We start from the raw sequence: 27,155 nt of genomic DNA, 5'->3' as shown, positions 1-27,155 counted from the left end.
TTCTCTAAGGTATGTTTTTAAAATTTTTCAGTAAAAAAGTCTAAATAACATCATTCCCGTTATGCCAGGTGAATGAAAACGACTTCACTTAGTATACTTATATCGATCTGTGCGGTTAGTTGGCAGCGAGCACAGAGATGCACATTAACGTTTAATTATCGCGTATCGTTAGTGCGTTTTGTGCCTATGAAGAACGCGATTTTATATTTTTTATTAAAAAGAAAATATAAGTATTTTATATATAATATAATATATAATTTAAGTATTTTTGATAAATAAATACTGTAACGTAAAAGTCTTCATACACACGCCTTAATGTTGATTGTAAGAGTATTGTAAAAAAGGTACCTTCATTAGTAGACCCCAACACAGATGCGACTTGGGTTAAGGTAAATTATGTATGAAAATAACAGAAGCCTGTACTTCCTGTATTGACATAAAACCTTATGTTTACTTCGAACCAATTTTCCTACGTTTATATCTACGAAGGACATGATATAGTTAAAATTTATGTATTTTAATTCTTATATAAGATTTTACGGTATACAAATGTGTGCGCAGAGACATATGTGTACTATTCCTTTATTAAAATGAGGGCTTTTATATTGAGATTATAAAGGTAATCTGCACATTGCTTACCGTAAGACACCATTAAAAAGATAATACTTACGAAAAATAATAAGGCACTCTCAACATTTAATCTTACATTTTCCTTCTTACCCATTTTAATATTTTAAATCCTCTACAGCTTAATCCTCAAAATTACTTGTACCAAAAAGTTTTATTAAATAATAGTCGAGATACGAATACCTGTTTTAATAGATGTAATAACAAAAAAATATATCATAATTTTATATTATAAAAGTCTTGGTATATAAGTGGGATTATAAATGAAACTGATACTTTGCGTTGAAGATAATAAGTATATTCTCTTTACATAACCATCCTATAGTCAAAAACAAACTTTTCAAACAAACAAGTTTGTTCGTTCGCCATTAGATGGCGTTAGTTGTGTTTTATTAATGATATATAAAGTCCCTATTAAAAAAAATTCACACATATTTTAAGCTTGAATTCGGTAAGCTGAAAAATCGCTTTTGTCGCAGCTTAAGTCTTTGCGTGCTGCACGGCACAAGCTTTTCACTTAAAGCTCGCGTGATTCCGCGGTGAGACGCAGCGGTGATTGACAAATTATTGTGTGACGTCACTTAATTCCAATTAGCACTATTCAGAGTTAATTGCTCACAGGGATTTAATATGATGCGTTGCCTTGTTTGCCGCTAGATTATTTTTATTGATATCAAATAGTACCGTTTTTCACGTGACGATACCGCCACCCATAGACACAATGCCAGAGAGCTCGCGAGTGCGTTGCCGGCCTTATAAGAATTAATTTATCTCTCGCCCTTGCTCTAGTCAATAAAAGTAAGCAATGCTCGTATTATTTTTTTGTAGGAATCCCCGAAAATGCATTTCGTTTATAAGGATAGACAATGTATGGGTAATATGTGTAAAAAGTAAACAATGACTGTTGACGTAAACACCAATAAGAAAATATATATAGCTAAAATATATAAATGTCTTTATCTTTTAAACAGTTAATATATAAAGCTCAATTAAAGTTAGCTTAATGGGTTAAACCGCCTAATGATCGCCATTTTGCTGGCATTTTCTTAACCACAGTTCACCGTTGCGGTTCAAATTAGAATAGGTTTCACGTAAACGGATCTGGAAGTTACTTTAAAAAGAATTTTCTTTATTTTTATCATCAAATACCTTTTATACATAAAAATGCGAAAAAAATATTTAATAGTCTTTTATAAGTTACATAATTCATTAAATTACAAGATCTATGGAAGCTGCCTATTGAATCATTTCAAAAAAGAAGCGACCAATTTTTAAAAGGCCGGCAACGCACATGTCCAAGGGCGGTATCACTTAACATCAGGGAATCCTCCTGTTCGTTTGCCTCCTGTTGTATAAGAAAAAAACTTATACCTACATTGAAATCCACGGCGTGTATCAGTCACAGACAGCTGATCACCTAGTTGCCTATTAAAAAACAGGACCATAAATCTGATGAAGGATACATAAATCTGTCTGCATCGAGTTTGTAAAGCCAGTTTGTAAAAAACAAATAATAAATATTTTTTAAGTTCATACAAATATAAATCTTAGAAAGTGTTTACGAAACTTGAGAACGTATCTTGTTTGTCTCGACATTACACGGTACGATATATTTTTTTAATTACTGAATTTTTATAGTTTCATGTTCACTTGCAACAGTTGTAATTGCGTTACTGGCCTTAAGGCACGCTCTTCTCTGGAAGGTCCAAAGTCCGATAACTGGAATAGCAGCTGGTTCCATAAAATGTTGTTAAAAAGCACTCTGTCGTTAAAAGCCAGACGTCAAGGTGAAACGGGTTACAATTACTAACATAGCTATTGAAAGTTTTCTCTCAAAATGTTATACTAAAAAAATATAAACTGATGTTACCCTAATAATTATTTCTCCTGTTATGTAAATGTTCTTATGCGAACCATTTTCATTTTATTACAAAAGGAAGAATTCGAAAGCTTTTCTTGGTACCGCTAAAGTTAAAAAAAAGTCGAAGCTCGCCGATAAAGCGGGTTCCACGATTTTTCGATAAGTTCCTCGTTAAACCAACACGCAGATAACACAGTTGATATTAAGTAAAGAAACGCTTAATATTTATTACTTTTTTCGTTTATCATTTACAGCATATGATAATATTAATATCACAAATGTACAATATATAACATGGTATATATTATTCTATATATTTTAGAAGTTACAGGATACAGATGCCTACTGCCAGATGGCAGTTCTTTATCTTAGGTACCGTGCGTTCATTTTGTTTGCTATGTCTTTTATCAAGTGGTTAAGGAGCAGAAAGCTCGATGTTGAGTATGTACGTAGTAAGTAATACCGCCGCCCATAGACACTCACATTACCTGAGGGCTAGCATGTGCGTTGCCGGCCTTGTCTTTATTTGCAAAAATTATTAAAAACTACAGGACATGCTTTTCTATAGAGTTTAGACATATAAGTGCAGATTGCCAAGATGATGCATGCAAAGTTTATTAAAAAAAATTCCATCACACGTAAATTAAAAATGCATGCAGACTGTTCACGTGCGTTTTAGAAGGACCAACTGTATATCGTATAATCTGTGGCCGGCCTCAGTGGATTAAAACTTGAATGCGCTGAACGTTATTAGTTATTATCTTAATTCTGTTTTAGTTTACAAAGTGGAATTTATCGGTTTAAGCAGACTCAATTAAAAATTGTGCTCCAAGTTTAGATAATAACGATTTTTACTTTATTAATAATATCGTCGTGTAACCGCTTATAATGAGTTTGTTAAATAAAATAAAAACAAAAAAATTTTTCCTTGTTTAAGTAAATACAGTCAAAACCGTTTACAACGACATCATTAAGAACATACCGATTATATTAGTATTTAGGAGTTAAAAAAGATTATTCACGGTGTAGACTTGCAACCTAAATTACTTATAAATATTAAATATTAATTAATTAATATTTTTTGCCATTATATATATATTGTGTGGTTGATATTTAGTGTAAAATGCTGTGTACAAATATAATTGGATTTCAGGTTTTCAAATGTTGTTTAGTGTGTAATAACTGTATGTATCTTATCAATCTGTTTCTCTACCTAAATTTAAAAAATAAAAAATAACAACGTCATCGGCTGTTACGACTATCGGTTTTTACGACCAAATATGAGTTGTCCCTACGATGTCGTTATAACAGATTTTGACTGTATTTGGGTAGTGTTGGCCTAGTGGCTTCAGTGTGCGACTTTCATCTGTGGGGACGTAGGTAAGATCCCTGGCGGGGAAGCAATGGAATTTCCTTTTGTATATCAGTATTTAACACTCGCTCATATGCCAATACGTCAACAATGTTTTAGGCACAGAAGGTTGATCACCATGATGAAAAGGATTGCTAATTTGAAATTATCACGTGACAGATACAGAGTACGTGAAAGGTTGACACTCCACTGGTATATAAGTAATTCACAAACAAACCATAAATATTTATGTCTAAATATTCATATAATTTTTAATCACCGAGGCTTTCAAAGATGCCATCATAAATAATTAAATTGAAGTAAAGGAAAAATATTTTTATGAAAACGCTGGAGGCGTTTGTTTTCAATCCCACAAATAATCCCTGAAAATGTTACGAGCTTTTTCAACGGGTATAATACATGAATATTTGAAAGCGGTTAGGATTGCCAGTGTCTAAAATTTTATTTTTATTTAAAAGGCATCCCGTAGAGCCCCTATCGGCGTCGAGTCAATACGTACATAAAACCGACTATTATATGATACAAAATAGTTGAATATTCAAAACCGTTTTACATTTGATTCTATAACTATGTGTTTTGTTTCAAGTAAAGTAAAAGGAGCTTTCTTTTTTCTTTAAATTTAATACGATTCTCCAATGCCATGATCGTAAATTGCGATAGCTATTATAGATTTAAGTGCAATTGTTTATACAAAAGTTACAGACGGAAGTCGACAATTTCAAAATAATCTTATATATTAAACTCTCGTGTCGCGGTGTTTGTGGTTAAACTCCTCCGAAACGGCTTTCCCGATTCTCATGAAATTGTGTGCATATTGGGTAGGTCTGAGAATCGGATAACATCTATTTTTCATCCCCCTAAATGTTAAGGGTAATCCACCCCGAATTTTTTTCAATTTTAGATTTTTAAAAAAATACAGCATTGGTAAATATATATAACGCTGAATTTTCAACCCTTTACAATCAACCCCTATTTTTTATTTCATTCCGGAACACCGAACAATCTCTAGGACAGCATAGCAAAATGTTCCATGTTGGTATGTACTAAACAGGTAGGCTCAGTAAAATCTCATTAAGGAGAAACAAAGTTCGCGGGGGCAGCTAGTAATAAACTATGATTATTATTAATTTTTGATCTCCTCTTTGACAGTCCTGATTTTTGATATATTTTGATATATATATATTTAAATCCTCAACTGTACCTTGACATGCATTTTAGTTTAAAAATATTACATAACAAACCACACATTATTTAACTTCAATTTAACAGGTAGCCGACATAACACTAATATACATCTACCTAAAATCAGAACCGAATACCTTTGCAAAAATACAACCCGTTTCGGGGCGAGTCACAACAGTTTCCTGAGATATGGGAAATAGTAGCACCAGTTTCGAATTCGCATACAAACTTTTTTGGTAGACGGACTCTAATGCATTAGTTGCGTACGACGTTTTATTTCACTTTTTATGTTTTCAATATTATTTGTTTTCTTATGACACATGCTTTAGCCTCCTGCTGATAGAGGACAAATATTTGTTTTTAATTTATTTATTATCTTAATATATATAAATCTCCTGTGTTCATTCTTAATTCTAAAGATTGTCACTTTAAGACTTGAATTTTATATATAATACAATAAGCCTAAAGTCACAAAGAAAAACGTACACCATTAGATGGTGGAAGCTGGTAAAGTAAGTAATCCATGTTTATGTTTAGTTTCATATATATAATAAAAAGGTGGCATTTATGCTCTAGAATATCTTATATATATAAATCTCCTGCCACGATGTTGGTCCGCGATGGACTCCTAAACTACTTAACCGATTTTAAATTAAATAGGCACACCGTGAGCAGTCTGGTCCAACTTAAGAGATAGGATAGCTTAGATATTTAATTATAGTCGCAATTTTATTTTATTGCAAATGATTTGTTTATTATTTGATACAATTCTAACAGATGGCGCTGTGTTAAAAGTACCAACGTTTCACATCAAAGCTACCTTCACATAAGTTCTCCTACCGTTTCCCTTGAATAGTTTACTACGATGTAATTTAACAAAAACCTTAACCACAGCAACGCTTGGCCGAATTTGCTAGTTCTTTATAACTTAAGATGTCATATGGAACATGGTGTAATGGTTGCAGCTCCTTACAAACATTGTGTTAAAGAGTGGCTGAGAGAGATTATTGCCAGAACTCTTCGGTTTTATGCCCATGATTTGAGAACTAGCAGTTAATGTAAAATTAGAAGCATTTAATGTATTTTTTGCTGTTCATAAGTGTACATTGTTTTACCTACATGAATAAATGATTTTTGTTTGTTAGTTTTGTTTTCAGTGAGAATACATTTCTTTGAACCTTAATTTTTTGCTTTAAAAGTAAAGTATAATGTGACGCTGCTAAAAGCGAACCAATTCATTGTATAAAATAGGGTATTGAATTAGATGCGTATAGTAAATTTAGCATATAAAATTCAATACACTGTGTTTTACATTAGAAATTAAAGAAAGTTGTGGAAGGGACAGAATTCGTTACACGCACAAATGTTCTGCCAAAAAGGTCTACCTTTCCTTAATAGAATATTTAACAAGTTTTGTTTACACGCACTCTAGATATTTTATTTACTCGTATGAAGCTTTATATCAATGTATGTGGAATTAGTTAGTCTTGGTTGTTGGATCATCAACAATTAATATAATGATATTTTAATATTATGAATGATACAAAAGAATTTTTTTGGTTCGTTTCCGTTCGACTGTTTTTCTCCAATTATCATTAATACTTATCGTATTTATTTTATTAACACTTCGTTGGATAACAATAAAATTAAACGTAATTTAATGAAAAGAAGGGGATCTGGCGGCCTTATCGCGTTCAAGCGATCTCTTCCAGGCAACCACAATGAAAAAAAAATACTTTTGTGCAAATACGACTACCGCAAAAATGAACTTTTAATTTTTAGAGTTATTATACAAACTATATTATATTATAAAAATATTCTTGGAGAACCCCTGGTAGTCCGAGACTTGGCTTATTTAATCTAAGATCTAATAATTTTTAACGGGGCAAGCTATTTGTGGAAAACTTGTTTCAAGTTTATTTTGGAAAGCTAGTAATTTTATCTGACTTATATCTTTCCTTAATTAATATATATTCACGTAGTTAAATAAGAGGTTAACTGTTATATGATAACTCGTATATATATATATATATATATATATATATATATATTTATTTATATGTATATATATATTTTATAAGAAGTATAAAAAACCTTATTAGCATCATGCTAGTTATTGATAACCAATAGTCCGTAGCTACATAGCGCTACGACGTAGCAAATCCAATCCAACTATTACCACGGTCTATTTTGACGTGTAAATTAATTAACACAAATAGATTTTGTTTTCGTACTGAGATAAATAAATCATCGTGTTACCAATTAGTACTGGGTTCTCTGAATATTAATGCTATGTTTCGAAATATTTATTTAACATGTAACATTTTTACGTAATAACCAGGTAGAATACTGTAAATTTAAAATATGTATAGTAATCATACGATAAAAATACACGCCAACCATACAGTTTTAGTTTTTAATTTAACATAAATTACAATTATTACCGTCACGATTATCTAAAAATCTAATTCAATGATGAAATATTATTGGATTAGATTGTTTCTAATATCAGAGCTGCGTAGATATTAAAATATTGGGAACAGCGAAAATATCTTGACAGTCTTACGAAACTAGAAACGACAATTATGTAAAAGTACCAAAAGTATCTTTAAAAACTTTACGCGTGTTCCTTGCGTACCAAGAATAAAAGAGCTCTATGATTATGATCTATCTGGGTAGTCTTAGCGGCTTGAGCGTCCATAATGAAAATTGTTCGATTCACCAAGCACTAATAAAAATGACATTAAATAACGTTACTAGATTATTCACATGAATGGACTTTTCGTTCTATTTTTCGTTCACTTGCCTGCACTGAAATATCATTTATTCATATAGATACCGCAATGTACACTTATGAAAGTAAAAAAATAAATATATATGAAATGCTTCCAATTTTACATTTACCCTCAGTTCTCAATTCAAGGGCGTAGTATGGAAGAGAAGAACTGACAATAAACTCTCCGCCACTCTTTTTAATCGCCAAGTTTTTTTGTTTATCACAACGTTTGTAAGGAGCTGAAACCATTACACCATATTCCACGTGACATCTTAGGTAATTAATAATAATTAAAAACAAAGATGGGTCTATTAGTAGAAGGTATGGTTAAAGAGTAGCACGCACTTACATTCTCCTGGGAACAACACGCAACAGACAAGAATTCTAAAACCAAGAAGGAGGATTTTCTCATTGTTAGTTTGATCACATACATGATGAGAATCAGATATTGAATTCAAATATTTAAAATATTTCGTTGTAAAGCAAGTGGCCACCCTTGCTTTACAAAACTTTAAAAACCAAAACTCCATATACCATGAATTGTCTTGATCAAAAAGTGCTGTATAATATTTGTTTAGTATATAAAATGTTTTGACATTATCTCTATATAATAAAATATAACTCACACATTCGGAGACAAGTTATGCAATGAAAATTGTATAATAAATCTTCCAAAATACACAAAATATACGTCCTTCATTGCTGTATTTAGATTTTTTAGAAAACACAAAAGAGAGTTGCATGCAGCAAAAAGTAAAACATAATTGTGATCCGGTAAAACAGAAATTTTATTTCAAAACATTTATATTCGAATTTTCGGTGTCGATAGCTTTACTTTCAAAAAAGGTTCAAAAACCTAAAACAACAGTTGTACGTGTGATATTGCTTTTACAATTTAGTGTCCACTTTATTCTTTTCTGATATTCAGGTGCTATATAAAGTGAGAGGGTTATTAAATCTCAAAAACTATTATATTTGAACGATGGCTGAAGTGATGTCTCTCTCCAATATCAAAGTGCCTTTTATAAAATAAAGAATGGAATATTTTAATATTATGATCATTAACCTACACAGGAAGGCTTTCTGTGTCGGCATGCTGGTTTCCTCACGATGTGTATATAGCGAAGTGTCAATCTCTGACTTCGAAAGAATCTATTGCATGTTTCAGCTCAAACATTCGGTTTAAAATTAGTTTATATAAAGCCAAATATTTTGAGAACATGACTTTGTTTAGCAGTAACAATTTACTTTTTTTGTGTAATATTAAGTAAGTATTAATTATTTTTATTAATTATTATATTTTGTTTAATGTTAAATTTGAATAATAAGTATGTTGGCTGCAAGATTGTTTTATATGTTTTGATAATTTGTCAATCTAATAGGTAAGGTCGACATTTTTAGTCTAAGTCTAGCCAGTTTCTTATCGATGCTTTCCTTCACCGTTTGAGTGAATGTTAAATGTGCACATAGAAAGAATGCCCATTGATGCAAAGCCAAATCTAAATACAGATCAAACCTACGACCTCAGTCAATATAACAAAGAACTGTAAAAAAATCGAAACTATCTTCCTAATAACATGTAGAGTTTAATCTTTACCTTCATTGACAGATCAATGCTATGTAAAACATCTGTTTACCGACTTTCAATTACATTACTTTTATATATATTAAATAAGAATAAAAATACTCTTTCACGAAATATAAGCGAGCGCCGAGCTATTAGTATCATTATCCCGTGGAATATACCTTGTCATAAATTATTACTTTATAATAAAAGTAGCTTATTATATAACGGATATTGAAAGGAAATGTTTCTAATTAAGTTTATTAAAACCAGTCTCGTAAGTTTAAAAATGTAAAGGAAGGCTACAGACTCGGAATTTCGAATAGGGATATATCGGTAAACGAAAAACGTAAATTAAAAGTAGTAAAAAAAAATGTGTTGTGAAACGATGTTGTGCGTTTTTTCCGATCTAAAGGGAGAATCTTTAACTAGTCTAAGTAGTCACTAGTCAGTCCTAAGACCCCAGTGCCTAAGGTCAATTATTGGAGTTTAGAGGTCAAAACATTTTCTTATCACGATAAAAAAAAAAAAAAAATTATAACATCAGTAACACATTTAAATTTTTCAAAATCTCCTATGACATAATATCGGAATATAAATAAAAAAAGTTACTTACAGTAATTATTCGGTATAAGATCCGGCTCGGCATCGTCATGATCTGTTGGTTTGTCAAGCTGAGAAGACGGGGGTGCTTTTCTTGGAGCACGCCTTCGTCTTGCTGCACGCCATGCTGCTACGGCTAGGGCTAAGGCTGCACCAACACCGATGACAGTAGCCCCCGCTGCGCCCGCAGCCCCGGCACCCAAAGTTGTTTCTGATGCTGAAATGGAGTATTATTTAAACATACTAAAGAAACTTAAAAAACATAATTATATTTTTTTACGATAGATGATTTTTGTACTGTACTGTTTCATTTGTTGATCAATACTTACAACTTCTATCACTTTAAATAATGCATTTAAGGAATACAATATTTGTAATTTTACTAAGCACGCTCCGGTTTCGCTGGGTAACAATGACCCGTAAACCTTCTTTTTTCTTATTTATATGTAGCCTATAACACACAACTAACTGGTTTGGTTTTTATTCGAGAACGTACTATAAGACGTATTAAATGTTCTTATATCGTAACATAAGGATTTGTAAAATACATGATTAAAATACTAAAACTTAAAACTTAGACAAAAAAACATTGAGCGTTGGGGGAGTACTGCGGTATAATAGACTTCCACAAAATATAAAAAGTGCAGGCAGCCTAGCAATATTTAAATTAAGATTAAAAGACCATCTATTGAGTAATCCCAATCTACGGAAATGAAAGTTCATCCAAGTTCTATCAAGTTTCTTTTTTTTTCTCAAATTGTAACGTTAGCATATAAGTGTTCTCATGTAAGTGACTAATGTCTATTATGAGAATAAATGTCTTTAAACCTAAACTTATAATAAGTTTATACTCGAGAACGTATTGGTTAAAATAGACGAAATATTCAACAAATTATTTTTTTTACATCGATTTTATTTCTGAAACTAGTTGGTTTTAATTCGATCTTTAATAAAACAAACATAAACCTTCAAAGCTTACACCTTACGTGTTAATCAAGTTTTGATTAATCGGAATAAAATCTAAATCGCTGGCGTTAATAAGCACACTAGAGTCGTAAAAATATTAAACGATATTCCATAAATTATGTACATGCGGTGCCACAATCGTAATTTAAAAATACATAAAAGCCGAATGAATTGCAATAACCGTAGTTTATTTATTAGTTCAAATAATTTTAATCTCCAAGGCTTCGGGTATAACATCGACTGGCACTTGAAACTTTTGTAGGTTGAAGTGCACAGGTTTAAGTTCCACCGGTATCATCTCGACGTCCGTCGTTCAACAACTGAGATTTTTAAAAGCAGTTTAACGTACCGCTGTTATGTGCTGCCCTTTGAAGAACTTCCAAATGAATTCGACTTAGGCCCCTTGAAGATAGGGCGTACCAATTTTTATAAGGATAGCAGCGAACGCATGAGCCATCTAGCAATTTTAGTGTCTATGGGCAGTGGTATCACTTAAGTTTGGGTTTTAAAATTGGGTTTATGAAATAAAATATACTTAAGATAATTCACTGTACGAACTTGTAAACATAAAAATGTATTGCCGGACAATCGTGGTTCAAACTTGTCCCGTGTTAAAATTTTTGGGCAATAAATATTTCGCTTGATACTAACTGGCTGGAATAGTTATTAAACAAATAAGTCAAGTAAATTGACAGACAGACATTGAGGGTACAGAAATGTTCGGTTGTGTTACGTAACGTTTACGTCAGGTTAATTATTGTACGTGTGATAAATTAGTATTTAATACGAACGTATACATGCTCATGTTTACGTCATAATAAATCGTAGTTATGAGCCAGGAAATACGATTAAATGATGTATTTGCATTTAAATTAATCGATCTACACCACACAAAAATTCAAAGATTTAAGCAAACTTGTACTAATAATAATAGTTTAATTATTTCAGACACTTAACTTTTAACTACATTTATATATCTAACATCTTATTATTTGTATATAACTGTGTGCCCTTATATGGCAATAGCCTCCTTCAAATAGAGTATTCTCTATCTATCTGTCTGTACTGTTGCCACTCTCTGTCATTTACCATCTGCTCTTTCCTTAATCTGGTCTTTCTTCCTTTAAATTGTCTTCTTTTGCAGTTATTGTGCCTTAGGCACCAGTTGAATACCTTGTTGCACCACTTTTCCGTTCCTCTTGCCATGTGCCCCGCCCATATCCACGTAATTTTATTGATTAATTAGTGTATAACCATGTCATATTTATTTGAAATTGGAATAAAGATATTATATAAACCATTTTAAATTTAGAAGTTAAAAAGGAAAAGCAGACAATGTCTCGGTTGTAATAGCGAGGAACAAATTATCTTTGAAGACATATAATAGACATGAGTGGCAATCTCTGGGGAACTATGCGGTAATGCAGACATGTTATTTATCTTAATAATCTTATCATATTATCTTAACGCAATATGTGCATCAAAATATTGTTATTATTGTTAGCAACTAATATTTTTCTTTTCAATTGCTTATTTTCAAATAATTTAATAATACCATGTACTTAAGTAGGTTAATACTCTTAATTTTCTTACTAAGTGAATGAATTCTTTGAGAAATAGAGAGAATATCTTTGAACTGAAATTATTTAAGCATATATAATATATTTATATAAAGCAGTGAAAACGAACTTTAAAAGTTATCCAACAAAGATTTGAAAGCTTACACAGTCGTAATGGTGAGTATAACATTACGCAGAACCCAAAACGAGTAAAATTGGATAAAGCTCATTTGGCTTAATGTTTTATCAGATCCAGTATATAAACGCCAGATGGCAGATCGTTAAATAAACAGAAGTATGAGTGCAGTGAGGCGTGAAGTTTACCCGGGCATTCGGGGACCGGCTAACTTTTGGGAAGTTATGAAATTGCCCGAAATACCCCGGGAACTCGGCACTCGCTTAAATTTCGGTTGGACGACATTCTTCGAGTGTTTAAATATTAATTAGCTCAGCCCTAATGGGGTCTCGAATCGTCGAAGATATTCGGATATCGTTCGCTATGTGCTTGGTATGTTGTAATTAAGACAGCTGATTATAATTGTCATTCAGGTAAATTAGATGGGAAAGATAATAATAGGCTCTAAATAAAGTTCTGCGGCGTCTGATTATCTGTTCGCATTAAATTCGGTTTTTACTGATGTATAATTTATGTTAGTTTGATTAATTAACTATTTATTAGTTCGCGATGTTTTTCATTTGTTAAATATCCAATGCAGTATCGAAACCATCCAATGCAGATAAATGCGTACAAACTTTTATTTTGTGATATGAAACGCAATTTAGTGTTAAACTACCTTAAGTAAATACATTAACACGTCTCACAACCTTAGTAGTAGTAGTAGTAGCAAAACAAAAGTTGTTATGAACATTACTTAAATAATCCATCGTCTAAAACAGTTTAAATAAATTAAAATAATTCGACTGTCGATTCAATTCCAGCCAACAATTTAAAGCCTTGTGGCAATTGAACGTGATCATATTGACCACTTTTCCGAATGAATATATTGTGCATTTCATCTCGAAATGTATGTATGTGACCACGCCCGACTGTTTGCGGCGTCGCGATGTTTCAATGAATTAGAATATTGAATCGTTTTCAATTATAAGTTATGGGTTTTTGTAACATGAACTTATACTACAAATCGTTAAGATATTTTTAGCAATAACAACTGATTCAACTATTAATGTTTTAGTAGGTAAGGTTTTTTCACTTTTGTATGAAAGTTTACGTGCTATAATAAGAGATTTTATTTATTTGGGCATGTACTAAGTTCTATAAACCCGATTAAAAATTACGTCTTTAATTATAAGTGACGTTAATTAATAACAGATTTAAACACGCCTACGTTGAATATTTTTCAATGCTAAAAGAACAAGGTTCTTCGGGACATTGTCAATGCATGGTGCATGGTACATTAAAATTAAAGTATCTTCAGGGATCTTAATGTGGATACAGTCCTAAAGACGGCTAAACAGTTTGCCTTAGCTCACTTAAACAGGCTACATAGCAATGGCAATGAGGCAATCCTACTTCTTGACACGAGAGGTACACGACGCCTAAAGAAAACTAAACCTTTTGAGTTAATAAACCTAGTAGTGTAGTGAATGTGCGGTATTTCAGACACATGAAAATTGTGACCAAATATTATAGGACACTAAGGGTCTGTTTCACAATGTCCGGATAAGTTCCAGACAAGCTATTTATTACTTATTGGTATAAACAGTATTTTTGCGTTTCACGACTGTCAGATAGCGCTATTCGTCATGAAACGCGAAGTATCTTATTCGGAACTATTATCTTTCGAATATTTTATGTGTTGCATAGCTATTTGTTACTTCATCCATACATTGTGAAACAGGCCCTTAGACTGTTAATGAACATTACCTTAGTTTAAGCTATTCAACATAATATTATCTCTTAGCCATAATTATTGTATAGGCTAGATTGTAATTCGTGTAAAGTCGCACTCTTTTTTTGTGAACTTTATTGTAAGAAAAAAAGGCTATTGATTCCACACATATATTACATCATCTATCGGATTTTGAATTATAGGTATAGGAAGGTGCTTTTTAGCTCACCCATATATTCATATTCATAATCAACGTGAAAATCAAAATCCAAATTGAAAGAGATATTCACAGGTGTCTTGTACCACTCCCTCAAAATTGGTACTTCAATAATTAATCAGGCCGGCGAGCAGGTGCGTACAGTTTCATCCTATGCAAATTTCATTGCCCGGAGGCGCGATGTCTTTGCTATCCTCATTTGAATTATTTCATACTTGCTGAATCAAGAGATAACTTTATGGCTTAACTTGAGAGGGGAAATTAGCAAATTTACAGGTAAAGTTTAACAAAAATGTATGCGCAAAAATTATATAAGTTTCTATCTACACTATTGTAGATGACATACAAATAATTGAGCGACGTATGAAGATATAATTACCGGCGGGGATATTCCCTGAGAGATACGACCTCAAAATTCCTGTGTACTAAATCATAAAGGCCGCCAACGCACCCACTAAAAATGGGTGTCAATGGGCTGCGACGATTGCCTTTTTGGGCGTCTCGCAGGCTCGTTTGCCCCTCTATAATATAAAAATAAGATACCAGTGTATGAAATGACTCCATCTACAATATGACAATTGTGAATCATTAATTCAAAAGAATGTCACTATAAGACTTGCATTTTATATGTAATACAATAAGCCTAAAGTCACAAAGAAAAACGTACACTATTAGATGGTGGAAGCTGGTAAAGTAAGTAATCCATGTTTATGTTTAGTTTCATATATATAATAAAAAGGTGGCATTTATGCTCTAGAATATCTTATATATATAAATCTCCTGTCACGATGTTGGTCCGCGATGGACTCCTAAACTACTTAACCGATTTTAAATTAAATAGGCACACCGTTAGCAGTCTGGTCCAACTTAAGAGATAGGATAGCTTAGATATTTAATTATAGTTGCAATTTTATTTTATTGCAAATTATTTGTTTATTATTTGATACAATTCTAACATATGGCGCTGTGTTAAAAGTACCTACGTTTCACATAAGCTATCTACCTTTCATATCAGTTCTCCTACAGTTTCCCTTGAATAGCTTACTACTATGTAATTTAACAAAAACCTTAGCCACAGCAACGCTTGGCCGAGTCTGCTAGTTCTTAAATCATATAATATATGATTTAAGAGCTGCTTGTACTACAGCCTAGATCTACGATTATTATATACATAAAAGCTATATGTAGGCCAGTTAATAGTGAACGGTAAATTAATTTATATTTCTTGATATTCGTGACTCATTGCCATTACAAAACACTTTTATTTTTATGGTTAAAATATTACATTTGATGAAATGAATGAGAAAAACCTTACATTTGACTTGTACAATTGTATCACAGTATAGGCAATTTGTAGAAGGCTGAAGACGTTCCTATTTCTGTTGAATGGATTTCTTAAAGTACTTCAAAAGATTTAATCAATTTCGCTGAATAAAGCTGAGTAAATCTAAGTTCTCGTTAAAGTTTTTTCCTCCTTAATAAAACAGCCTAGATCAGAGGCTAGTGAAGAGGGAGTTTCTCAAAAAGGCTGCGCATTCTGATAAGAAACTAATTACTGCAGGTAAGGCGGCCTTTTTATCCCTTTATATAATATGCCTATTTACAGTCCTTTAACATCTGCAGGATTCAAATAAAAAGTAACGTTATGTTTTATTTACTATTTGGCATATCATTGCGAAATCCGGTACAGTTATAACAATTAAAAATAAAGAGCAATCTCTCGTGTTACCTCTTTAAATTTTAACTATACATATCATCATTTATTCACTGGTTTAAATATTGTTCTAAAATCTGAGGTTGTAAGTTTGACTACTTGCATCAATGGGCTTTCTGCGTATTTGCGAATTATAACTCGCTGGTACGGTGAAGGAAAATTTCGTGGGTAAACCACCATGTACCAGGCCCAAAACCCATAAATTCGACTCGTTAGAGTAGAAATAAGAAATTATCTGGAAACTGATACATATATCTGTTACCCAGTACGAAAATATTTTAGCGCCACTAGGATAAGAAGTCTGCCTAATTAACTTAAAATACGTCTAATTAGTATAACATATTTGAAAATTACGTGTCTGTCAATATACATATTTTCTGAGATGTATGAAACATATTGTCTATTCTTAATTACTCAAGATATGGAACATACACAACAGAATATGGAACATGGTGTAATGGTTGCAGCTCCTTACAAACATTATGTAAAAAAAACTTGGCTATAAAAAAAGGGGCGGAGAGTTTATTTTTCTCTTCCGTTCTACGCCCTTGAATTGAGAACTGGCAGTAAATGTAAAATTAGAATCATTTAATGAATATTTCTTTTTTTGACGTTCATAAGTGTACATACTGTTACCTATATGAATAAATGATTTTTGTATCTTTGATTGTTTGAATGGACGTTATATTTTTTATAAAAAATAGAGTTTCGTCTCTTAAATAGATACTACTTTTATATATAATTACTTCGATACCATGTGCCTAAAAGATTTTCTCATATGCAATTAACGCTTGCCCATACGATAAAGGAAAATATCGTGAGGAAACCGTAGCATCTCAAACTCGATGACGTGTCAGTCACAGAAGGCGAGTCATTTACTTGCCTATATAAATGACTAACTTGTAGATTTCATAAGGGGTTACAGTGCAACCGTATTGTATGTATAAGCAACTGCACAAGACTGATAAAAATGTAGTTGAATATAATAAAATCTAAAGAAAGCTTTTGCAATCGCAATATGATTTGCCAATGGAAAACAAACATTTGGAACGAGAGAAAGTATTATGCAAGGCGTATTTTCAGGAAGTCAGTATTCCATTTTCTTTAGTAATCTTTTCAACACACCAAAGCTCTCCGGAAAGCTCTGACAAAAATTGCTTTCAAAAACCATGATTCAAGTATGATTTAATTATAAAATATTTATACTGCGGCCCTTTTCCTGTTTCAACAGAGGGTCAGTAATTTTTCTGTGATTATGTTATACTTTGGGTGTTTTTTAAATTTTTTCCCTTTTGACGGAGTTATCAATTAACTCCCTGATATAATAGGGACTTTGTAAATTCTTTAATTTTTCCGAGAAGTTACGTAATAAATTCGCGTTTTAAGCAAAAAATAACAAAGTATAAATTAAATACAAAACTCTATTATTTTTGGAGTAAAACATCTTTAGGCGCGTGAGGTTTAAATTTACGAATAAAACAAAACGAAAATGTGCAACGTTTTTGCCGAAGAAAAGGGGGGAGTGATTAAGACCGATTGAATGAGAGTAAAAATGGTAGATCAAGAAAGAATAGACGTTATTTGTTGACTTATTCGTTCATATTAGAACTTTAGATGGCAATTCTGTCGCATAACGTCATCCGTAGTAAACGCAGAGTTTTTATTTATTTATATTATCATGCCCTTTTTTGACGTAATAGGAGGCAAACGGGCAGGAAGCTAAGTGATACTCCATGGACACTCACATTGCGAGGAAGTACTTTGCCACCCTTTAATTAAATTTACGCTATTTTTGAAGGACCCAAAACCGAATTATTATTAAAATAAACTTATCATAAGGAACATAGTAAAAAATTGAAAAATGATGCATCGGCAAATCTGTCTGCTACTCTGAGATACAGATAACAATTATTGTAATCAAGTCAATTTGAAATAATATGATGGAATTTTCAATATAAGTAGATAATAGGGTTTTCATACCAAACATTTTTACCTTTCTAAGTTTACAACCATCAAGCAAATTAAACTTGAGTATCTAATTACAATAACAATTAATTTCCTATCACAAAGAATCACCAAAAATGTTTAACGTCATCAATCTTCGTCAAGTATTGTGAGTGAGTAGCTCGAAAATTGCTATAATTCAGCGTTGAACCGGCAGTTTGCATGAAATTATTATAAATATTAATCAAGGCCGCGTATTAATGATTAAAGTTGCTTCCAAACACGCTCAAAGCAACTTTCCGCCCACGAAACGGTGGAAGTTAGAATAGATATAATAGTTTACCATTGTAGATCAAGTTTTAACTACCACACTCAACTTTCCGTGTATTTCATATTATGATTTTTACCTGTTATAATAACTATCGAAACTATTATTCTATGTAGCTGAAGGCGCCATGAATTTCCAAAAGAATAAAGGAAAGAAATTGACTTTTTCAATCTAACATTTTTTTTTATCTCACAAAAATTATACATTTCTTTGCTTCAGTATTTCACGAATAGCACGTCAGTCGGGAACGAACACACGTTGGGAAATACAAAAGAAATTGATTACTGTATTATCACTTTCTTGGCGTTATTATCCTTGTGGTTTTGTTGGTAACACTCACGTTGGTATATTCAATTCATTTTGAAAGCTAAAGCTAATATAAATTGCAATATATAAAACAAAAAAAATACAAAAGGTATAAATAACGAATATATATACAAAAAGGTTCAAACATTTACTAAAGGAAAACACTGTAAAAATTATTAAATAAATTTAACTAATACTTATACGACAGTGTTGTTTGAAAGTGAGTATGGGTATGCTTATAATGCAGGTTATATAGCTCTATGGATATTCTTAATACTATTTGTAAGTATATTCGATAGATTAAACAAGTCGAAGTCACTTGAATAGTAGTTGTATGTTCGCGCTTCGCGATAGAAAACTGAGTTTATTAATAGGTCCTGAATTCCTGTGGTCTTCCTCTTAGACCCAGTAAAACAGTATCGATTTGTTTTGCAAAAAATTAAAAGTGCATATAAATCTAATACATAAGGTATTTCATACTGGTCTTATTCTAAAAACCTAATTAATTTATTATAATACTTAAGCATAAATTTGCAATATGAAATACTTAATATCTAAAAAGAATAAACTCAATAAAGATATTTGAACACAAGTTACATTTTTGACAATTTCCATGCTTGAATGCAAGATAAAAATATTCTAAATAATTTATTAAGATCTAACTAATTTGAATTATTACAATTTTGTTCTCGGTAAATAATTTAGGAGTTCAGATTCGTGGTCGGGATACTCTTTCAAGCTTCCTTAAAAGTCATATAACAAAGTTATATAGCCGCAATCAATATTAATAAAGAATTATTGGACTTGCAATTAGCGGTTGCGAGATTAATGAATAAGTGATTAGACAACAAATTGATCTTGTTAGGGTTCTATGATTAAAGGGTCCGCGTTAAGAATATTTGAATATATCATCAAAGTGGTATAAACAACATCAATTTGTATGATGATTTGCTTAGTTTGAAGATTGCGCATTTGGTAAACGAATATTGCCGAATATGTTAAAACATACCTTATTTAATATGTAATCTAAATTTAGAAGCTATTTGGACATATTTATTCAATATCTAGTAAAGTCGGCTAAAGTACTAGACTACTTTTCTAGACATATATCTATATCGTCACATATATAAAAGTATAACTTTGTACGAGAGCAGTTTTGGTCTATGGCTTCAGCGTACGACGCTCATCCCTCAGACATTGGTGCACATCCAGGGATCGTAGGTTCGATCCCCGGCTGTGCACATTTGCTATATTTGTTTTAAATATTGTGGAATTGTTTGATGATTTGCTTTTTTTTAAAAAAGAGTATCGAGAGTATTTTTACGCCGGCTTTACTTATCTCTAAACGTATTTCATTTCATTTCACAGTAAATGTATTAAAGTAGCGAAATTAAGCCGTTAACCGCAGTCTGCTAGACATCGACATGATCGGTGCAGTTTAAAAAGCGATTCAAACCCGTTGAATATTCCATCAATATCCCGTCATACGACCATAAAGCATCCGAATTATAAATGCAATATTTTCGTGGATCTGTCGGATTAATTACTGCGCGGAAATACAATGGCCCAAAATAAATCATCAATAAGGCTCAATATAGCGTGAATTTTTTTTGTTAGACTATGGATAAACGAGAAATGTGCGGGATTCTTTGGCATTATTAGGGATGTGGGGTATCTCTGGATCTTCTACGGTCTTTACTTCAGTGTTCAGAGTTGTTCGAATTAATACCTGCAATTTTTTTAAGGGAATTTTTGCCGAGCATGAGCTGCCTATTGGATATTTCCGAACCAATTCGACTTAGGGTCCTTCAAGAAAAGAATGTACCCATTCGTTCGCCCATGGGTGGCGGTATCAGTTAACGTCATCATTTTTTTCTTAGCATTTGATGTGAGTTATTTCCATATGTTGTTTTAGTCAAGAGTTACACTATTTGGTCTTAGTTGCCATGTTAACATAATTGCTTGGAAGACAAAACAAAAAGCCTCCAATAGTGAAGCTTGGGCATATCAACATTTCAAGATATGCGAATTCTTTGTGATCCTTTTCCTAAATGTGACACATTAAGATACCATTGGCGCCGTGCCTATCCCTATGCATGCCACCCGTTTTTCGAATGATGCTATTAAAACCATCAGTTCAGCAAACATGCCTGATACACTGCAATACATTGGCAATAGCAACCTAAACGCGTTGTTAAACTGAATACCTCTTCAAAACGCTGATGCTTTAGGCTGCACGGATAAAATGACTAACAATGCCTTGAAGAGAATAACTTCTTCGGCTTCTACTAAGCTACCTCCAAACCTCTGGGTATTTTACCCCTTACGTCTAATGCTGTAGGGTACAGCTTCCTCCAGATCAGCACCATCAAAGAAGCATGATCATAAAAACCCAAATACAATGAAACATAACTGAGTTTAAAGAAAACACTTTTTCATCGGATTGCAGCTGTGTATCATTGTAAAGTTATAATGACAGAGTTTTCCAGGAGTGATAAATCGTGGAAATTAGGCTTAAATAAGCTCACAATTGATGACGTGACTCATACAAATTCCTGTCTAGTTTCCTGTGAGTATGTAACTATTTAAGCCTCAAATCAAATCTTCTGTCATTTTCCTTTGATATTAAAATTTTCTCTGTGTTAATGTAGATATGATAAAGCTACATTAAAACACCTTGCTGAAAATTTTTAGCTAAAATTTAGTTCCCGGAAGCTGGTTTTAGTTCTTTAATATAAGTAAGCACTATACGTCATAATAAAGCGGGCTGCGTTATTATGATATTTCATATTTAGCTATGCACTTAACTCGAGCGCTTGTTAAGGCTCCTTCAAACATAGCGTTTAATAAATATAAAAATGTCGTTTATGAGTACTGTAAGTAAAGTTGTCCTACATAATTTTTTTAAGAAGCTAAGATTTCGAAGATCATTTGAATATTGCGTAGATTAATATAACGTAAAATTAACTCAACATCTAGTTCGTTTAGAGTTTGTTTTGGGCTTTCATGTACAATCAAGTGAGCATATTAATCTTTAACTTATGATTTATATATCTTATGAGAGTTTATTATTCAGAATATAGAAATTGTTTGTTTATTTTTAAAGAGATTATCGATTATTTCAACATACTTTACAAAATGTTCACTTCGATAATAGTCAAGAATCGACTAATTTATATTAGTGTATTTCGTGTGTTAGAATGGAGTATGAAGATGGCTTAAACTAGAAACACTCCTCATTTGGTGCTAATGTAGTGCACCAGTTGTTTATTAGCGAACATTAACGTGGGATGTTTTCTGTTTTCAAGTATTAGCTGTACGCTTTAATATTTCAGGTTTAGTGTAATATAGAACTAATTTGTTTCAAGACAATATTTATTATGACAATGCATTATAAATTGTAAAAATGGAAACCCTTTTAAGTGAAAAATACCTGTCTCATCCCAGCTCCTAACATACTTAATAGTTGATTCCATAACAGGGTGTCTTGTTTTTTTCTTTTTCAATTATATTCAACAAAATATTTTTTTAAACAAACATACGCGTGTTACGAGATGCGTAACACGCGTGTGTGCATAGTGTTTATTTATTTTAAGATACAGCCTACGATCATAGAGTAATGGTTGTATAAGCATCTTATGAAACTTAACAACTATTTTTAAACCATATAATTTTTGTTTTGTTTATATTATATATACTCGTGATCGTTCTGCAGAATACGTTTGGATTTCTTCATTTAGCGAGTTAAAGAGTGTTTAAAAGGCAATTCGTGACCTTTCAATTACTGAAAAGGTATTTTAACAAGGTTTAACTGGCTTTGGGTTACCACTACTTACGCCGACTGTAACTTATTTTCATGTACGTAGGTTTTTATACTATATAATATCTAGTTGGCACATATCAAAGTAGACATATATACTCTTAGAATAATTTTTCGTATTGACTACACCGCCTTTTGTTTTTTTACATCTATTGATCATCTATTTTTTGTTAGATTTGTTTTATTTATATCACCTATGTTTATATTCATATATTTCATTTAATTATAATAAGTATACTTCTTGTATTAATATGACGCATATGGGTATTCAGAATATTTTTTTATTATTTTGTTTACATAAAAAAAATTATTGATTGTAGCAAAGCGAACAGAGTTTCTAAACATTATCTCTAGTTTTTACAATAACCAGTCACCACATCCTTTCTCATTAATTCTAATTTATACATGGTGTTATTAGACGCGTTAACTCGACAACAGAACTTTGCACTATCATGTATCCTTCATTACTCCAGCTTGCTTTATTCAGTGAAGAAGTTACTATTTGTTGAGCGTCTGAGTGAATAAAGAAAGGTTAAAACTAAACAACCTTTTATGATTGCCTATGTTAGTGTAGTTGCTTTTACATATAAAGAAAATAAATCAGTGCCGCTACAACCTCTTTAGGTCTTGGTCTTAGATTTCTGATCTCTGTCTCAGATCCCCGACTATCCACCAATGGAGTTTCTTTGTATGTGCGCATTTAATATTTTCTCGAACGGTGAGGGAAAACATCGTGAGGTTAGGTTACATACATACCTTAAACCCAATAGATACCTTAGACTTTTTGGGTCTAGACATATCTTAGACCCAAAACGTCCACGACGTCTGTCAGGCACTGGAGACTGATCACCTACTTGCCTATTAGATTTAAAAATGATTATGAAACAGATTCAGGAATCTGAGGCCAAGACCTAAAGAGGTTTTAGCGCCACTGATTTATTTATTTAAAGTTAATAGAAAACAGACAAGTCAACGAATATTTGTCACTGTTATTACCTGTCTTGATTTTGCTATGAAAGATTTCCTAACTACACTTCTGTACACTATCTCACCGCATATCACTTAGCATTTGCATAAATTTACAAACAGTGTACTAGTGGTAGCGAAACTTATTGTCTACAAAAGCACTTAGAGTTTCAAAGCAGTTGATATTAGTCCAGTATCCATTTCAAAAGCTTCCCCGCATTAAAATTGTTACGAAAAGCTCGTACGAACTTTGCAGTTGCTAATATATGAAGACAACTTGGCTCTCAGTATGCAGATCATTAAATGCAGCAATTTACTAACTTTTGTTAAAATTAAGATTCAACTAAAAACTTAATTTCTGTAGCCATACAAGAATATTAATATAAAGGATATTTGAGCTGATACCAAATATTGTAGAATTATATATTCGAGTTTGTAGTAAGGAATATAAAATGTTGTGTGGTTTTATGAAACCACGGTAAAAGTGGAACTTTTTTTCACATTATAGACATTTAACTAATTTTTTTTGGAATAATATTCCATTAATGGTATAAAATCGCTTTATCAATCTTAATGTTATACTTGGAAAATTGGAATCATAATGGGACTAATAAAAGTAGACTAAGTCTCCAACTAATATTCTTATATAAATAATTCAATACCTTACGCCTTTCACTTTAAAAATGCGTAGTGTGGCGTAGTGGCTTGAGTTGCGGCTGCTATCCCTGATGTGATGAGGTTCGAACCTCAGCTTTCTACCAATATATCTTTTTATATGTATAATATTTAATAATAGCTGTGAAGGAAAAACATTGTGAGGAAACCGGCTTGCCTTTGACTCAAAGAGTCGACGCTCAGCCAGAAAATCTGTTTACGAAACATAAATCTGAAGCTAAGTTATAACGTCATAGTTTATTGTAATGGCTTGAGTACATATCTATCATGTTAAATTCATAGATCACAAAGACCAAAAAATAAAAGTCAGTAGTAATAAAAATCAATTTGTTCTGTGCAAATTTGAAAATAGAAAAGGACTTTTGACAATTTTAGGCCCACTATTTATCGGGAAAGTTTTAAATAGAATGTGACCGCGTCTCTTTGATTCCGTATCATGGGTTGCGGTGAACCGGAGGTGTAAAGCACAAGTAGAGCCTGGATTTATTACTTCCGTAACGTCGCCTTTGTGAACTTAATAGTTTACTGAGATACTCCTATTCTGTGTAAATTACGAAATATTTAAATAATATTTACATATAGTGTACTAAATTAATCAAAACATAATGTTTTTCACTGAAATGAAGATGATTATGATATACAACTGAGTGTTATTTGAGTTTGCCTCGCACAACCACCATGTGGTTAAGACACACCCACGCCCGAACCAAATAATTAATTTTGAGATTGTTTTCTATCTGAGATTGTGGATTATCAGACCGTGACAGTCGATCGATCTCCTATCTGCATCCCAATAACCAAACCCTACGAAGACAATCCATTTTTCGCGACGGATATAATTCAATTTCTTCACTCTTTGTTGTTCCATTTTATCGAGTTTACACTCATATTGATAATTAATATAAACCAAAGAAAGTAAAGAAAACCGTACAAATATTAAATATTTGGATTAGGACGCCTATCTCAGATGGACAAAATTGGATTGAGAAAGGTTATTGGACGTTAGAAAACGGCGTGTCCATTCAAAGGCAACGCAGTCCCTTTGGCAAGTGTGCACTGTGCTATATATATAATATATATAGTCACATAAGTGAGTCCTGCCCGTTAGTCCCCTGTTCTATAAGAAGTTTCAAAACCATTTGAACTGCGACTTTAAATTCATATACATAAGGCTGATAGTCAAATAATTTTATGTTATACGGGGGGAGGGGAAGTAATTTTACCAAGATCAAAATTAAAACTCGAAAAGAAATTTAAATAAATTTCAATTACAATGTTTGTCGACTCTGCAGGCATTTATCGCTCAAACGAATCTTCCATCTGCCAAAGTGTATTCCACCGAGTTCTCAAATACCTGGATCGAACTGTTTGTTTTCAATTTCCTTCAAAAATTATTGCCGTCTGTTTATTTGTGCTGTGAAAGGTTATGACCTCGTAAGTTGTGGGTGACGACGTTTATAGCTAAAGTATTTGACTTTTTATAAATATGTCATCCTTAATGCATCCTGTTCGGTATAATATTAATATTAAAACCGCGTCAAATATTAGAATTTGCTGCCCCGGCAAACTTCGTTTCGTCTGAATATTTTTTACTTCGTCTGAGGCTTTTAAAAAAAAATCTACGTTCTCATCGCATTTACGGAAAAAATCTCAAGTCAAGCCGTCTCTTCAATTTCGTTACGTATACGTTTTGCACAACATGGTTTGCGTTTCATTTTTTATTTAATTAATTAAAAGTAATCTAACCGGTCATATTTATGCATTTTATAAGGCAAAATAGATTACATATAATATAAACAAAGATACATTTAAAAAAACTAAATTAAACTGAAATTTTACATTTAAAACAACAAAACATACTTAGAATTTAAAACTACTACTTAAACAAAATCACAGTATTCCCGCTTCTTCAAGTACTTCTTGACATCTATTTTTTCATAGATACTTTAAAATTAGTAACGTGTTATTAATAATTGGTTAGTTTAAGTGCCTTGAAACATTTCCAATGCATCATTTACCCAGTATTATGTAGTCTAACTGTAATGGAGTCCTCAATGGAAATAAAAATACACCCACATCAAAAGGCAATGCTACACCCGCTGATAAGACCCCACCCCGCTTTCCACTACTACTACTACTACTACTAGCACTTAGTCCGGATAGTTATTAGTCATTTAAAAAAGTCATATTGAATTCATGTGCACATTTCACTTTTTGTTTTTCATGTATCAGTTTAGTTTATTTTTTGTTCTTGTTTAGTTTTTCTCTTTATATGTAATATATATTTTTGCACTTCTTGCCTACCTGTGTAATTTAATACATTTTTTCTTCACTCACAGTGGTTGCCTGGAGAGAGAGAGCCGCCGTTTGCACTCCTTTTAATTTAATTATGTTAAATTTTTATATTGTTATGTAACGAAGTGTAAATAAATAAAAATACATTATGCAAATTAAATGACTACCTATTATAACTAAGACAACCTTTTTTGATAGAAAGTCGCGGTCGTATTATTATATATATCAACAGGTACAGAATAAACTATTGGTTTGCTGGTTACATATCCATTGCCCTCCTTTGCCCCATTGTATAAGCATTCCTGCACGGTGCACCCCTATGACGCAACACCATTATAATAGGAAGCGAACAATAGACAGCGACAGCTTTGATTGGAAACCTCACATCAGACTGTTTAAATCCTCAAATTATTTTTATTTATTTACACTTCGTTGCAAAGAAACACAAATAAAACAATACATAACAATTACAAGGGATTACAAAGGAATTACAAGGCCTTATCGCTAACAAACGATCTCTTCCAGGCAAC

General features: G+C 32.1%; 1 protein-coding gene across 1 annotated transcript in view; it reads right to left on the bottom strand.

The window, feature by feature from the left end:
* Positions 1-27,155, bottom strand: part of LOC110995213 (nephrin) — a 333,726-nt gene that overhangs the window by 23,006 nt on the left and 283,565 nt on the right. Inside the window, exon 15 of the mRNA XM_045630341.1 lies at positions 9,999-10,202. Coding sequence (XP_045486297.1) covers positions 9,999-10,202 — 204 coding nt within the window. The remainder of the gene's footprint in view (positions 1-9,998; positions 10,203-27,155) is intronic.

This window comes from Pieris rapae, chromosome 12 (genome assembly GCF_905147795.1).
Source record: "Pieris rapae chromosome 12, ilPieRapa1.1, whole genome shotgun sequence".
NCBI lineage: Eukaryota > Metazoa > Arthropoda > Insecta > Lepidoptera > Pieridae > Pieris > Pieris rapae.
Note: the sequence above shows the minus strand (reverse complement) of the source record. Positions and strands in the feature narration are given on the sequence as shown.